Consider the following 16,418-nt stretch of genomic DNA (forward strand, 5'->3'; position numbering starts at 1 on the left):
ACACAAAGATCTTCAGGCATTTTGGCGCAGAATCATGAGGATTTTTTTTAAGACCAGAAGTCCTGATCATCTGCAGACACAGTATAATATTTGGCATGGCATCACAAATCTTTTAAGCATACTGTATCTTCTTACTCAAGAAATTTCGAGCAGTAATGATTTGAGGTTGTTTCATCATTGTCTTGTTTGCTTGACATCGATACTTTGTTTCTTTCACTCAACTTAAATGTATTTATAGAGCACTTTAAAAGAACCACTGTTGCCTACAAAAAATAATTCGTACAACAAACAATAAAACAGAAAATTAACAACAAAGAGAGTGGAAAGCACACAAAAGAGTAGTAATTAATGTATATTATTATTATTATTGCCCTGCGATTGGCTGGCAACCGGTTCAGGGTGTCCCCCCCCGCCTACTGCCCGAAGACAACTGGGATAGGCTCCAGCACCCCCCCGCGACCCTGGTGAGGATGAAGCGGTTCAGAAAATGGATGGATGGATGGATATTATTATTATTATTATTATTATTTCTTTCAAAGCCACAAAAATGAAGTGAAGAACATTGAACACACATTCAAAAACTTGAAAAATATGTGCAACAGATGGACACGTATATTGTAGAAATAATCCCTGTTGCTTCTTTTGTGCAACTCCATGCACTTCATTAAAATGACAGTGAAGAATTTTCCCACTCAGAAAATACTTTCTGCACAAAGACTTTTATTCGGGAAAATAAAGTGATTTGTATTTAACCATAAACTTTGCACAGAAGATTTCAAAAGTCATAATACAAGTAAGTAAAGTCATCCCGCAATTAATAATGTAGGAAATTAAAGCAAGTATCTGAAAAGAAGCGCCCCCACCCCCGAAAAGGAAATAGAAGTAGCACCAAACAGTATTGACATCGGTGCAACTGGCGACAGACATTTTGGTCTTGGCTCGATAACATATGTTTCGGTATCGCGCACTCCTAACACAAGCCCGCCCCCAAGAGAACCGCCTCCCGCTCGCCGTGCCGCCTGCCCACTAGTCAGGAAGTCTGCCGAACTCCGCCTCTCAAAATAGGGCTCTGTCCGAGCATCCCTCGACCCCCACAAATCGCACACAGACGTTGTCGGCCAACTCATCTAAAAATCACAATAAAAATGTGATCACATAAGCCCCAAAAAGGACGACGCTTTCCCCACGTCGAGTCAACGTATGCGGATCGATGATGTGTCTTCTATGACTTGATCCCTGCCTGCCGCCTATTTAAGCTTCTTAATGACGCTCGTCACCCGCGGGTTGCCTTGGAGGGCTAATTGCGACGAGGCTTTGCTGTTTTAAGTGGTCACGTTTATTACATTCGCCAGTCACTTCACACGGAACGGCAAAACGGCCCCGCTTTCCAGGCGTCACTTCATATTTACACAGCTCATTTAGTATATTAAACGGTTGCAAAAATACACCAAATCTAAGTTCAGATTCGGAGGTCCCTGTGGTTTCAAGGTGATTGAGGCAACCTTTCATCTGTCAATTTAAAAGATTTCCAAGACTTAAGTCGTGACTCGAAAACAAACTTCATTCCAAAATGTGGTAGAATATGGCAGATGAATGCGGAAATCGATATGATACTTACAGTTTCAGGCTGTTCCTCAACACTAGACCAGCCAGTTGTAATGATCGTTGGCGACATACTGTAGAAGTGGTGGCATTTCGTCCATCCCTTCATACTTAGAAACAACACGCCTTCTTCCTGTTTTGGCATTATGGTTGTGTATGTCATTAGCCACATCCAAATATGTCAAAATACACCACAGTGGTTATTAGTTTTGAAATGTAACGTAAAGACGGATAATAAAAAAGAAAATAGTAATCAAATCGAGATCCAATTACAGTGTACTGCCCATAAATGTTCTGTAAAAATTGTACCAAAATTAATGTTTTGGTTTGAAAATCGACTCATGTGATCGCAGCCAGGAGCAACGGTCTTCTTTTATTTCATTATCAAATCCGTTTAGTGTACTGCCCCCTGATGGACACATTACGAGGCGCAGCACAAGCCCATGAAATTATCATGCGGCAGAAACGGTTTAATACACCCATTTGCTGAACCGTTTATCCTCACAAGGGTCGCGGGTGTACTTGCATCCGATCCCAGCCGTCTTCGGGCAGTAGGCGGGGGACACCCTGAACCGGTTGCCAGCCAATCGCAGGGCACACGTAGATGATCAACCATTCACGCTCATACTCACACCGAAGGACAATTTAGTGTGTTCCATTAACCTGCCATGCATGTTTTTGGAGTGCGGGAGGAAACCCACGCATGTACGGGGAGAACATCCAAACTCCACACAGGAAGGCGGGAGCCGGAATCGAACTCTACACCTCTGCACTGCGAGGCCGATGTGCTAACCAGTTTTCCACCGTGCCGCCCGGGGTTTAATTCCTTAAACTTTGAAACTTAGCTTGTAGCCGACGTGTGCACATTTTGAGCACGACGTCTCTGACCCACTGGTTAAAGGACACTTGGATTCTCTCCTCCTTCATCTCAAACTGCTTCAAACAACGAAGCGCGTGACGGAAAAGTGGTTAGGACTGCACGACTGTCCGTGTTTTATGTTATGTGTTGTGTTTATTATTTTACTTGATGCTAACTGTTTTGTTAAGCGCTTTGTTACAGCTGCCGCTGTTGTGAAAGCGCTATATAAATCTGCATGTATTGTATTGTATTGTATTGTATAAGTATAGGCCATGGGTGTCAAACATACGGCCCGCGGGCCGGAACCGGCCCCCAAGGAGGTTCAATCAGGCCCGCAGGATCATTTAAAAGTGGAAAAAAATGCATAAAAGACACGGAATGAATATTGTTAATGAGGTGCAATTCATGGAGTATCCGCAAGGGGACACACTGTTTTGATCAGAACAAAGGAAAGACATGATATTTTGGTTATTTATAGCAGAGTATGGTATAATTTTAATGCTCCGGCCCACTTGACATCTACTGAGGTCGTATGTGGCCCACAATGTGAATCGAGTTTGACACCTCTGGTATAGGCATAATAGACACCCACACATCAAATATGTCTTACTAAAAAAAAAAAAACAACACATGACAAACATTTTTTTTTTTCCAGAGCTACGTCCATGTTTCTGGTCAGTCTAAATCCAAAATGCTCATTACATTCCTTTAAATTGTGTTTTCATTAGAAGGCGTTCCTGATGAGGCGTCCCGTGTTTTTCTGGCCTTTTCTCATGTGAACATGCGGCCCGGCCCGAGGCCAGATCAGTGCCGGCAGCCGACAGAACTCCCGTCCCATCTTCCTCCTCCTCCTCCTCCTCTTCCTCGTCCTCAAAGAGGGCAGATTAGCTGTGGCGGCGTTGTCGGATGGAGCGGGAAGCGGATGCGGCGGGACGTGAGGAGGCAGACGGCATTGAGGAGGAAGAGGAGGAAGAGGAGGAGGCTCTCAAGGAGAGTGAAGGTGGCGAGGCAGGACTGTTCTCTCGGTGGGCGATGACATATTTCTTAGTCCTACTGGAGGGACAACATCACGGAGAGGTAAGGTATCTATATTCACAGCCATCTTATTAGTACATTTCATGTCCGTGTGTGTGTGTGTGTGTGTGTGTGAGAGAGAGAGAGATTGATTATTTAAAGGCAAAACCGTGATTTCAGATAGTCCCCAAAGGCAAGATAAAATTATACCTTTTTTTTTTTTTTTGGTCTGGGGGGCAATTAAGATTTCAGACTGTCCCTGAAGGGAACGCCTGAATTGGTCATGGGGTTAAAATCAAACTAAACGACTGTGGTGTGAGGGCAACCATGTTTTGGGACGGTCTCTCATGGCAACACAACACTTGATCGAAGGATGACAACGGAACGAAACAAAAGCTATCATTTCAGACTGTCATCGAAGGCAACACGACAGATTGATAGATATTTGTGTGAGAAAAGCTATGACCTTCCCTAAAGGCAACACCAGACCTGTACAGTATTTGTGATTAAGCAACTACCGTGTGAAGGAAAACAACAATTCAAACCGTCCCTGAAGGTGACACAAAGCCTGCCTTAGATATAAAATGAAAGTAAAAGGTTCGTCGTCAAAGGAAGTTTACAATTTTATACCCGGTAGAATGTCAGCTGATACTTGCGGGCGACATAATGACAGAATAATTGGGTGAATAAACATGGTTTGTGATTTCCGACGGTACTTGAAGGCGACACCTGATTTGCCAAAACAACTTTCTCGGTGTGACCTACTGGACCCGGTTGGTCTACAGGATTGCGCCGATGTTTTCCACGGCTCAGCAGATGCTGCAGGACAGCCGCTCCAAGATGAAGCTTCTCCGGCTGCACCTCATCAAAGTGGCGCAGGCCGGAACCGGCCAAGACGACCAAGAAGCAAACATCGCGACGCACCAAGGTCCGCTTCGAAATACTGTGTGACAAACTTCTCTGAGCATGCGGGCATTTACATCCATCCGTCCTAGAATGTTCAAGATTGCGGTCGGACGATATGACTGGAAAGTATATCGCAATATAAGTATTTGAAAATAAAGACCCAGAGAAATAAAGTTGAATTCGGGTTATTTGATTTTTAACAGAGTATTTAATATTTAATAAGAGGCCGAGACAACTACGAAAAGTCAATCTAAAGATGAAATAAATGCCTTTTTAAGCATATTGTGCCGAGTTGGGCTGTGCGATATGGATGAAAAATGTTCCGCAACATAACTATTTCATCCATCCATCCATTTCCTGAACAGGGTCGCGGCGGGTGCTACAACCTCTTGCAGGTTTTTCAACCCTGAACATTGAGAGCAGGTCATTTTCAAGCATTTAGCTTGCTCAATAATTTGTAAAAAAAAACAAACCAAGCAAAAAAAAAACACCCACACGTGCGGACTGACCAATAGAATCGATTTGTGAAAACATGTGAAATTGACCAAAATCGGACATAAAAGGTTTCGGCCCGATGCTAGTGATATTATATATATGTAAGTATACAGTACATATTATGTATACCTACATATGACTATTAGGGAACTAGCCTGTTAGCATACTAGCACCATAGAATACCGTCAATGTAAACAAATTGTCAACAACTAGCTTGTTCGCATATTCGCAGAGTATCCTGCTAGTTTGTTGGCATCCCGGTACAGGCTAACTCAGCGGTGGGCAAAGTACGGCCCACGGGCCGAATCCGGCCCGTTGGTCTTTTCAATCCGGCCCGCCGAAGGTCGGTCCGCAATTAAGGTTCGATGTGAACGATTGCATTCATTTCAATTGGACTTGTAATGACAGGCATTTCGCCGCCAGGTGGCGCATTGACTTGAAGTTGCAGAACACGGGGGGGGGGGGCGGGGCAATCTTTTCGACCACCTAGTACCTCTGTATCGCTCTACTTCTACTGGTCTGATCACAACCCATCTGCAGCGATGCACGATAGGTCATCAACAACACTTTTGTCATTTAAAAAAAGTATATTAAGTATTGCTCTGTTGACGTTTGATATGGACTGTCAACAAATGCAGTTTATTTTTTTTAATGTACCATAGCTCGTGCTGACCTGGCCCTTCTGTCAAATTTTAAAAGTCAATGCGGCCCCCGAGCCAAAAAGTTTGCCCACCCCTGGGCTAACTCATTGGTGTCAAGCTCAAGGCCCGGGGGCCAGATGTGGCCTGTGAGTTCATTTTACGTGGCCCACGTAAGCAAATCCAACAGGTCAACTTCCATGACACTTGGGAAAACCTCGGGGGGTGGGGGGGATGTGACCACAATGCGACCCGCGACAAAAATGAATTCGACACCCCTGTTTTCATACCGTTGTCATCCATCAGTCACCTGACTTTGAGCGCAGTTGGTGCCGCGTTGAAGCGCAACCCGTCTTTGTGGCTCCCGCTTCAGGAACGTCCGAAGCGGATGTCCGCCTGGCCGAGCTGCATCGCTACACGCAACGTGAGCACGATGCCCTGCGGCTGGCCGAGGACGTGCTGGCGCAAACGGACGGCGCGTCGTCGCCGGAGCGCGAGGCTCGCTCGGAGGTACGCTTCGGGGCGCTGGGTTGCGGCCACGGCGGCACATCACCGGCGGTGTCTTTGGACGACAGGCTGAGAAGCGCCGCGACCGTTCGTCCCAGCGTTTGCGTCTCCTGCGGGCATCCGTGGAGGCGTGTCTGAGGGACGACAAGAGGGCCGACGCCCGCTCGGACCCGGGTCGGTGCTCGGCGGCCATCTTGTCCAGCCGAGCGGCCTCGCTGACGGGTGGGAACTCACATTGCGGCATTAAAAAAAAACCCAAAAAAAAACATTACTGTCGAAATATTGGATCAAACATGAAAACTTTAAAAACGGGTCAAAAATGTTTTAAAAACCCAACCTAAAAATATGAAATAATAAAAACAACAATATGATAAAATAATAAACACAATATTCAATACGTCTTTTTTGAAATGACAAAATAAGATAAAAATATTAAATAAGAAAAAATTGGATAGCAAAAACAAAAAAAATGTGTACTATGTAAACATTTGTGGAAAAAGTCAAATAAAAACACACGAATACAATAATTATATAAATAATAAATACAAATAAATGAATAATGTTACTATTTGACACATTTTTGACGGTACATCCGCCATGACGGTTCCACGCTGTTGTACGGACTGCATATGAACAAAGTGAGAGGACTCGTGTCATCTTGTCCGACCAACCAGCTGCCGGCCGCTGATGATGTAACGGGGGGGGGGGGGGCAAATCCTTGTTTCTGGCACCTCATCAGGAGCACAGCATGTTTCTATCTCGCTGTGATGAGGAGGAGCAAAGCTTTTACTTTGAAATATGTCAATAAGTTCAAATATGATCTCATTTGGTCTTCCATTTCCTGTTTTTTTTGTTTTTTGATTTGTTTTGTTCCCCCCCCCCCCCAGGGAGGTTGGAGGTCAGATTGCTGGGATGTGAAGATTTGTTTTCTCCAGCTGATGACACAACTTCTGGTGAGACGATTTCTGAATATAAATTAGTTTGATATTTATTTCTTCCTTTTCCGGCACCCGAGATGTTTTCGAGCTGCAATGAAATTGTTGACGGAAAACCGTTTGAATTCAATGTTGACGTTCATCATGTAATATGTGATTTTTTTATTTGGACAATATAAGAATGAATTTTCTTCCCATTGTGACATTTTTCCTCTGTAGAAATCGTGATTGATTTCCCCCTTCGAAAATGCCAATGACTGTATTTTGAACTTGCTATCTTCCAATCTGAAAGAAAGAATTTATTCTTTCAACGTGACTTTTTCTTCCTGAAATAAATAGCATGTTTTCTTTTTAATCAAACAACAAATTCTTGAAAAAAGGTTGCGGCCGCTTTTTTGCTTGTTGTTCCAACTGATGACGCGATTGTTTTTGTTTCCGATGCCCTTTTTCATCAAGCATATAATGACTTTTCTGATACGATTGCTTTCTATATAAGGTGGCGTTTTGTCAAAGAAAAGTCCGCTTGCCCGATGCCAACCTAAACGCATAGAAACGCCATACGTACACAATCCTCGCAGGCTCCACGGAAACGGCGAGTAGTGTTGTTGGGGACCTTCTCCGTCTCTCCATTTTGCTGCACGTCCTCCAGTTGAGGTCGCCGGGCGCCCGTCGCGTTGCGGCACCGCGCAAAACGATGACCTTTGCGACGGGACGGTCGCGACGGGACGAGGTCGACTGACTTGAGCTTGACCGATGCGCTCTTCTTCTCGCAGAGATGAGCGCCACCTTGAGGCTGGACGGCAGAGCGGTGGGCCGCACGCGCTGGGCGGCGCCGGGCCGCCTGACCTGGGATCAAACCTTCTGCCTGGCGCTGGAGCGGGTGAGGCCACGTGCGCCGCTGCCTCTTGACAAGGCACACTCGTTAGATTTTGTTTAAAAAAAAAAAAAAAAGAGACATATCAAAGCAAATGCTTCATTCACGAGCGTTTGAACTGTGCGTTGACGGCGCAGTGTCGCGAGTTGGAGGTTGACGTGTTTTGGCGCGACGGCGGTAAAATGTGCGCGCTCGGCTTCCTGCGTCTGGACCGGCTTCTGGGCCGGCAGAACCAGAACCAGGGAGACCGAGACAACGGCCACGCCGCCTCCCACGTGTGGCATCTGGAACCCAGGGGCCTCCTTCACGCTCAGGTAACGTCACGCTTGCAGCTGCGCAACTTTTGGAGGATCCGCTTGGCATTTCCAGATGGAGTTTCAGCAACTTTTTGGGGGTTCGAATCTCAAATTTAGCCAACTTAATCCCCCCACGATTGAAAACATGGCCGCCGCAGAAGCCGACCGTGAATGCGTGGAGATCGCCGCGTGTGTTCTGCTGGCCGAACGCTTTCATCAGGGGACAAGCGCCCGACGGCGGCGACCAACCTCCGAACTCCGCGCCGCCATGTTCTAAAAGCAGAAAATGTTCGTAAAAGTTGTTGCCGATTGATTGTTGCTTCAAGTTTGACTTGGCGGACACGGTGGTGGAGCGACAGCACAAACTGCAACGCCAGCGATGCATCTTCACCAAAGAGAGAGGTCAACACACAAACGCAAAACATGTCATTTCAAAATGGCTACATACAGGATGTGTTGCAGATTCTTTAAAATTGTTTTCCATTTACAAGACATTTGTGTCAATATATAAAGTATGTGTATTTTTATTTTTTTACACAAAATTGCAGAAATGTAAATTTAAAAAAATATTTTTGTATAAACACACACACGCACACACATAAGTGACATAATTGCGTGCGCGCGTGTAGGTAAGAACTTCCTGCGCGCGGCTCAGCTAAACGTGAACTTTTCCACGTGGGCTCACCTGATGCTGAGTGTGCTTCCTGGTTACGCCTCCTTCTCCGCTGACTCCGCCCACCAGCCGTGCACGTCACCGCCGCGGCCGCCAAGGTCCGCCCTGGCCTCCTCTCAACAGGCGTGCCGATGTCACACATGAAGTCGGCGTGTGTGCGTGACGTGTCTCTCTCTCTCTCTCTCTCTCCCCGCACACGCTCGCAGTGAGGCGCCGGTGAGCACAAGTCCTCCTGGCCACCGGGAGGCGACGCAGGACGACGATGACGACGAGCGCGTTGATGTAGCCTCGGAAACGATTCGACCGCAACAGACGGTGAGCAACTTGGCAATGTGCGCGCGCGGGTTTACGACGCGCAAAATCGCCTTCCCTCAGTTCAAACGTTCAACAATACTTCCAACAATAAATTTAAAGTCGACAATTCACCCGATGCGGCAAAGCGCGCTCGACTCAATTGCAACAAAGTTCCCTTTGCACCGCGATGCCGCTAGAGGGCAACAAAGCTCTGGTTTTGTCTAAACGAGGTTCCTCAGCTCTCTTCGAGTTTGTTCCTTGGTAGCGACGCGCGACATTCTCACCGAACGAAGCGCCACAATTGACTCCCACCTAGTTGCCTGCTCAAACGAGACGCGCTTGTTTGTGTGTGCAGTCGCCATCCAGCCGGAGAAAAGAAAGTCAGGACCACTCGGCCTCGCCTCTCAAGTACACGCCTGCGACGCACAGCCTGCAGATGAACACACACGCAAAAACACTCTTCACCGCACGCACGCACGCGCGGCGGTCTGAAGACAAAATTGCACAAAAAAACACGCACGACGTCAAGCACACGAGACCCCCCCCCCCCAAAAAAAATGTCAACGCCGCACGCACGCACGCACGCGCGCGCATTCCCATTCTGCTTGTTGTGTTTCAGGCTGCACGTGTCAGATCTGCGCTACGTTTCCGTGCTTGGCAGAGGTCACTTTGGCAAGGTAGCGCCATCTCTCATCTTTGGTGCGCGTGAGCGTGTCCGAAAAGGTCACGCCGGGGGTCAAAAGCCCCGACATGACCGCGCGCTCGGAATTGTTGCGACGGTACTCAACTTCAGGTGCTGCTGGCCGAGATGAAGGCCACGGGCCGCCTGTACGCCGTCAAGGCCCTGAAGAAGAGCGAAGTGGTGACGCGTGACGAGGTGGACAGGTGGGCGGGGCGTTCGCAGGTCGGGGCCCGGCCGCGCTTCCTCACCCCTTTTGAGAGCCGCGCGTGTGCGCCCCCTGCAGCCTGATGTGCGAGAAGAGGATCCTGGAGCTGATCAGGACGCGGCGGCATCCTTTCCTGGTCCAGCTGCACGCCTGCTTCCAGACCCGAGAACACGTCTGCTTCCTGATGGACTTCCTCCCCGGGGGGGACCTCATGATCCACATCCACAACCGAGCCTTCACGCCGCAGCAGACCCGGTGGGGGCTACTTTTCGCGGCACTCTCCTGGCGTCTTACTTGGGACTCGACTTTCATGAACCTTCGTGCAAATTTGCATTCCGGACTCGTTCAACTTTTTTTTTTTTTTTTAACTTTTCCATTACTTTTGATTTTTCTCGCTTGCGCTTCTGCTTGTTGACTTTCTGGCCTTCCGTTTCAATTTTGTGGATCTTTGCTTTTGTTTTCCGTCACACTTGTTGACTTGCCGGTCACTCGAGTCGTCTCTCGCTTCACTTTGACCTTTTTTTTTTTTTTTTTTTTTGAGACTTGACGTCTTTGGCTCGGGTGGCCCCTTTTACTTTTCTGGAATTTGGATTTCTTTTCATTTGACTTTCACTTTGATTCGATGACGTGACTTTTGTTTTGGTTGACTTACTCCGGTTGACATTTTCTTTTGGAAGTTAAGGCTGAGTTGACATTTTTCGGTTTGTGTCGTTTTACTTGACTTTGGTTGCCGTTTGGTTGAGTGTACTGTGACGCTACTTTCCTGGGCGGGACTTAAGTTGACTTTCATGGCACTTTTTTTTCTTGTACCTTGGATTGATTTTACTTTCAAATCACGCGATTGTGTCACTTCACTTCAATTTCGGCTGACCTTGATCGTCCCGCAGATTCTACTCGGCCTGCGTCTTGCTGGCATTGGAGTTCCTGCACGCCCATCGCATTGTCTATCGGTAAGGCAGCGGCGACCGTTCTTTAGCCCCCCCCCCCCCACCCCCCCGACCAAGCGTGTGCGTCGTGTGCACGCAGAGACCTGAAGCTGGACAACCTACTGATGGACGCCGACGGCTTTGTCAAGATGACCGACTTTGGACTTTGCAAAGAAGGCGGGAAAAGCTTCCGCTTCGGCCCCTTATTCCTCTCCGGTCGGTGTCGATCTGATTTTTACTTTTTTTTTTTTTTTTTGGTTTTTCCAGGCATCGGTCACGGGGATCGCACGTCCACATTCTGCGGAACGCCCGAGTTCTTGGCGCCCGAAGTTCTGACGGACGACGATTACACGCGGGCCGTCGACTGGTGGGGGATGGGCGTGCTCATCTACGAGATGCTGGTGGGCGAGGTCGGTTTGCGAGGGCCCAAACTTTTGAGAGATGTCACCGTTACGATGCTGTTAATGCGCAGTTGCCATACTATGCTTGAAACAACAACCAAAAAAAAACGACACATTAGCGAGCTTTGTCTTGCACTCAGATAATGAGGCGAGTTTAACTTTTTTTTTTTTTGCCTGCATGCCAGTCGCCATTTCTAGGTGAGGACGAGGAGGAAGTGTTCGACAGCATCGTCAACGACGACGTGACCTATCCGCCGTGGCTTCCGCCAGATGCCGTGGCGATAATCCAGAAGGTAAACGTCATTTGAGCGCGTCCGAGCTGGACCTGCCTGACCATCAAGCTGTGTGTGTGTGTGTGTGTGTTGTAGCTGCTGAAAAAGAACCCGCGCAAGAGGCTCGGCGCCGGAGAGAGAGATGCTAGCGAGTTGAAAGGGGAGACATTCTTTGAGGTAGAAGTATTTTGATTTTTTAAAAATAAAAATCACATGCTAAAGATAACACAGCATGACGTGGTTCGCCTTCCATTTACAATGACAAGCATGCTAAAGCAACCCGGAGCGCATAAGCCAGCCCGCTCGACTAAAGTGATGTCGCCAACTAGTGGCCTGGCATGCAAACTGCAGCGTGGTGTCACCGGCTCACGTTTGATGACTTCCAGGAGGTGGACTGGGACGCCCTCCTGTCCAAGCAAGCGTCGCCGCCCTTCCTGCCGTCCCTGAAGACGCCGGCGGACGTCAGCAACTTTGACAGCGACTTCACGCGCCTTCAGCCCGTACTATCTCCGCCCGCCACGCCCGGCGGGCTCTCGGCCCAGCAGCAGGAGGCCTTCGCCGACTTTGACTTCTGCGCCCTGCACGGCTGAGCCTTATTCGCCGGAGACCAACCGAGCCCCCCCCGTCTTCCAGATCTGCTTTACTGCGACGGGCTCCGCCCACCGCCGCGATCGCCCGACGCCCGCTTGCCGCCCGATGTGGCGTCCTTGGAAAATAGCAATTAATGAAGCCATAGAAATGCTAAGAGAGCCATAATTGTAATTCCAGGCTGCAAACGAGAAAGTCGTTTATTCCTTCCGGTACACGGCAGACATGCCGAACAGTGTCAAACGTTGTTGACAAACGTTTGTTGACCTTACGCTCGAGAAAGGGAAAAACGGGAAGGAACCCGGACTGTTATTCGCCGCTTTGAACGCCATACGTCTGAATAAATGAATGTACGTCGACAGCAACACAAACAGCACTTTGTTTTGATGTGCCTCGTCCTCAAAAGACACAAACGGATACTCGCAAGTTCCTGTCGGTTGAAGAATGTGCATCCCGTCTTGTTCGTCTGCTTCCCGTTTGGTTCAAGCTGCTCGCCGTCAGGCGCCGTTGGGATGTCGAGCCAATTTGCTTTCTTACTTCTTCTGCGACTTGCCGTCTGCTTAATGCTCTTCCTCTCCGATTAGCTTGAATCATGACGGGTTGATCTGGTTCTTCTACTTTGCCCGGCTAATTAGCTAGCTTGCTGCTGCTGGGACGAGCTGGTTCCCGCTTGCCTCCTCACCCTCCCGCCCGCTTCATCGACTCCGTGTTTGCTTTATTTGCGCGACGGGTTGATCTGGCTGCCGCTTGATCCGACGAACGTACGCTTGCTTACTGGATCCTGCCGGAGATCAACTTCATGTTTTAAGTTAATCGACTTCCTGTCCAGTTGAAGATGCGTTGATCGGGCTCCTCGACGGATGAACCGACTCTTAACTCCAGCGGCAGCGGGTCAACTTCCTGTTTGGTCCATCTACTTCCTGTCCAACCGCTGGCTTTTCCACTTAGTCCAAAAAATCCGCGTTGGGTTTAAAAATCTGTTTAAAGTAACACGGATGAACCAAGTCCATCCAGCTTGCCCTGATCTGCTTCCTGCGTACTTCCTGTCTGGTTCCTCTACTTCCCATTTGGTCAATCTACTTCCCGTCTGATTGAACTGCCGGCTTCAGTTGGTCAAGAATCTGTGCACGGTCCAGGTAACCAGATAAAACAACTCTTACGCCATCTAGCTGGCCTGATCTACTTCCTGCTGGGTTCCTCTACTTCCTGTTTGGTCCATCTACTTCCTATCCGATTGATCGGCTGGGTTCAGGTCGTCAAACATCCACACCGAGTTTAAAAAAAAAAATAATAATAATCTGGTCAAAGCGACAGGGGAAAGGTCCGCGTGAGCATCTCCGCTCGTCAAGTCTTTTGAGTCCCGAAGTCTGGCATGCGGAGTGGAGGGCGCTCAGACGGCATTCTGCGAGTTCCGGTGGTAGACCTGCTCCCAGGCCACGGCGCCGCACACGCAGAAGAAGTCCCACAGGTTGCAGAGGACGCCGCGGTCGAAGGGGCTGTCGTCATCGCCGCGCTCCCTGAGGTACGCGATGCGGTGGCGGGACATGAACTCCCACGTGGTGCAGTTGATGGCGACCAGGTAGATGTGGCAGCCCAGCAGCGCCGCCACCACCGCCGAGAAAACGCCCGCCACGCACAGCGCCGCCAACAGGAAGCCGTTGGCGCGCAACCACGACTCCCAAGTGGCGCTGGGAGAAATGCCAGACCTGGAACAGACCCGCCACACAACATATGATTTTTTTTTTCTTTTCGATCAATCGATGGATGTGTGAGAGAGAGAGAGACGTACAGAGCGACCCGTAGCGCCCAGAGCAGGGTCAGCAGCTGCACCATCAGGTAGAGGACGAACCAGCGGTGGTTGCGCTCCCCCACGCAGTTCTCGATCCACGGGCAGTGGTGGTCGAAGCGACGCACGCAACGAGAGCACGTCGGACAGTGCTTGGCTCTCATTGGCTGCTGCTCGCAAAACACACGCACACGCATGCACGCGCACACACAGGAAGTGAAACGCCATTTCAAACGACATTTTTTAAAAATGACGTCAGTCATTTGATGCTAACAAACAATGTATAAAACGCCATTGACATGCTAACCGTTAGCATCGATTGTTGCAGACACAGTTGGACCAAGAACATAACGATACTCATAGGCAGATCGTACAAAAAGCTATGAAGATAAAATAATCTTACAAAGTCACTGAGAGTAGTAGTGCAGGAAGCAGTGCTCTTCAATGGTGTCCGCATGAATGCGTTTGGATGCCCCCCAGGTGGCCAAGTAGGGGCAAAACCAGGAGGAGGAGCACAATGCGTTGGATTGTAGCATCCAAACATGATGCACAAGCTGTGTCACTCTTTACATTCTATTCAATGGTGTTATTGTTCGATGTTTCATACAGTACAACGTTAGAGCGCTGCGGTATTTTATCTCACTCATAATCGCAAACACAAAAATGTCTGGTTTAGAGGAAGAAGGCCGAAGCAGGTTCAGGCCATTTTCATTCATCAACGCGGGGAAGGATGGTTGGAGATGTTTTGAGTTACCGCCGCGGTCTCAGAACGAATTGAACTCATATTTCATTTCTTCCAGAGAGAACAACAAAAATAATCAAATAAAAATCATATCAAGCTCCATGAGGCCAATCCAGGCGTGTTCAGAAATGCCCTGCGGGCCTACACTGCGGCCGTTTGGAAACTTAAGAGTATTGCTCAAATGTGCCATTGGGTTATTCAGGGTGCACAAAAAGTGCATACACGACAGGGCCCCCGACTGGGGACATGGTGCGGCAGTTCTGGTAGCGTTCGGAACTGAATGGGAGACACACCCACTCTCATAGGAGCACACGAGCATTTCAGTGAATTTCCGTATTTTTTCTCAAAGCGGTTTAGCACTGTGCTATAAAATGTCAGCAAGCTATTGTGAGCATCTTATTATTTTCCCCAAATTCACTGAGAGCTTCTCTTTAAAATGTCCAAAACATGAGCACAGTGGCCACGTTTGTTACCTGCAGTAGGCAGAAGCCGCAACGCCGCAAACGGCAAGTGGAAGACTGAGGCATCATGGACTCGGTTTCCAGATCTGAAGGCTGCAAATGAATGACAAATGTAAATTGCAATCTCGTTCCAATGAAGTTGTGACGTTGTGTTGTGCATCCCTTGTGAGGATAAGACGACGCATGGAAGTTGTGTGTGTGTGTGTGTGTGTGTGTTTAGAAGTTAATGTTACGATGGCGCCGTGATGTCACCTTGACAGTGTCCGTGAGGACGAAGCCCGGGTCCATGAGAGAAACGGCAAAGTACAGCAGCACCGACAGTACCACCAGCAGGAAGAACAGCACAGGAACCGCCAGTTCGCCGCGCTCTTCGCACTGGCGCAAATCTGCGCACAAACACAAACAACATCCATTTAATTAAATGGAGCATCAGGCATGACGTGTAGGAGGTTCGGGCGAGGGGACAATAAATTTGTGTCCATGAAGGAGGCGGCACGTGCGCCCAAAATACAAAGGACTAAAGTGTACATCGTTCCTGGGCGGCTGGGTGAGCAAATCGGGCGCACCTTTTCGACAACCGCTGAGGGCGAATTACGGTTTCTTGCCACGGTGCGCTCCATTTGCTTACCCAAACGTCCAAACTGACCATGGGGAGTTCCACTCTCAAATAGGCGTTTCGTGCGCACTTTGCACATGTTTCGTGTTCATAAAATGACATTTGGTGACCGCAAGTGAAATATTCCCACGCCTCCTGTGTCATAATATGTTGCTCCGTAATTTCACCGCATTAAAAATTACTTACCAGTGTTGTGCACGAACAGAATCAGCGTTATAACCCAGGTCAACACGGTGTGTGTGGCCCGAACCAGGAAACCGGTACGGAACATGTTTTGAACCATTTTATTCTGTAAAAATAATCAACCAATTTCGGACGGTTTCTCGTTCGTTAGCCACCCAGCTGGAATAGCCAGCTAGCTAACAACGAGGCTCCCTTAAAACAACATAACTACAACGCCGAGCGCAAAGGTAATTCATTTAAATCCTACATTGTCGTATTTGCCTTATTATATTAAAGCTATGCGGTTGAGTGACGGCGCCACTACAAGATGAACGCGACATAATTTATGTGAACGTTATGGTGGGATGCTTTTCCGCTTCCACTTCCGTGTTGTTCTACGGACACTCGCGCAGGACAAAAGTCAAAGATACAGCAACTTCCGCGTTTTGCTGGAACGCAAGGCCGCCATCTTGCGGATATTGTT

The 16,418-nt window shown here is 48.5% G+C and overlaps 2 protein-coding genes across 3 annotated transcripts; one reads left to right on the forward strand and one right to left on the reverse strand.

Annotated features, from left to right (window-relative positions):
• Positions 1 to 3,388: 3,388 nt before the first annotated feature.
• LOC147204566 (serine/threonine-protein kinase N2-like) lies at positions 3,389 to 12,538 on the forward strand. The gene is made up of 20 exons (XM_086111179.1): positions 3,389 to 3,538; positions 4,261 to 4,403; positions 5,888 to 6,024; positions 6,090 to 6,243; positions 6,909 to 6,974; positions 7,730 to 7,836; positions 7,968 to 8,144; positions 8,453 to 8,528; positions 8,756 to 8,897; positions 9,006 to 9,114; positions 9,449 to 9,501; positions 9,713 to 9,770; positions 9,887 to 9,978; positions 10,059 to 10,235; positions 10,868 to 10,930; positions 11,007 to 11,083; positions 11,174 to 11,316; positions 11,493 to 11,600; positions 11,676 to 11,756; positions 11,966 to 12,538. Exons 2-20 carry the CDS (start codon positions 4,271 to 4,273, stop codon positions 12,167 to 12,169), a joined length of 2,157 nt encoding a protein of 718 aa, XP_085967305.1. The 5' UTR covers positions 3,389 to 3,538; positions 4,261 to 4,270; the 3' UTR covers positions 12,170 to 12,538.
• Positions 12,350 to 16,328, reverse strand: LOC147204567 (palmitoyltransferase ZDHHC12-B-like). 2 transcript variants are annotated; one of them, XM_086111158.1, is made up of 6 exons: positions 15,959 to 16,328; positions 15,409 to 15,542; positions 15,169 to 15,249; positions 14,357 to 14,392; positions 13,957 to 14,123; positions 12,350 to 13,873 (listed from the first exon to the last, which is right to left on the reverse strand). In XM_086111158.1, the coding sequence occupies exons 1-6, from the start codon at positions 16,053 to 16,055 to the stop codon at positions 13,558 to 13,560; spliced, it is 831 nt and encodes a 276-aa protein (XP_085967284.1). In that variant the 5' UTR covers positions 16,056 to 16,328; the 3' UTR covers positions 12,350 to 13,557. The 2 variants fall into 2 exon arrangements, with proteins under 2 accessions (XP_085967284.1, XP_085967285.1); XM_086111159.1 differs by lacking the exon at positions 14,357 to 14,392.
• Positions 16,329 to 16,418: the final 90 nt, after the last annotated feature.

Source organism: Hippocampus guttulatus, chromosome 5, assembly GCF_054856545.1.
Source record: "Hippocampus guttulatus isolate MCC_2025c chromosome 5, RoL_Hgut_1.0, whole genome shotgun sequence".
Taxonomy (NCBI): Eukaryota; Metazoa; Chordata; class Actinopteri; order Syngnathiformes; family Syngnathidae; genus Hippocampus; species Hippocampus guttulatus.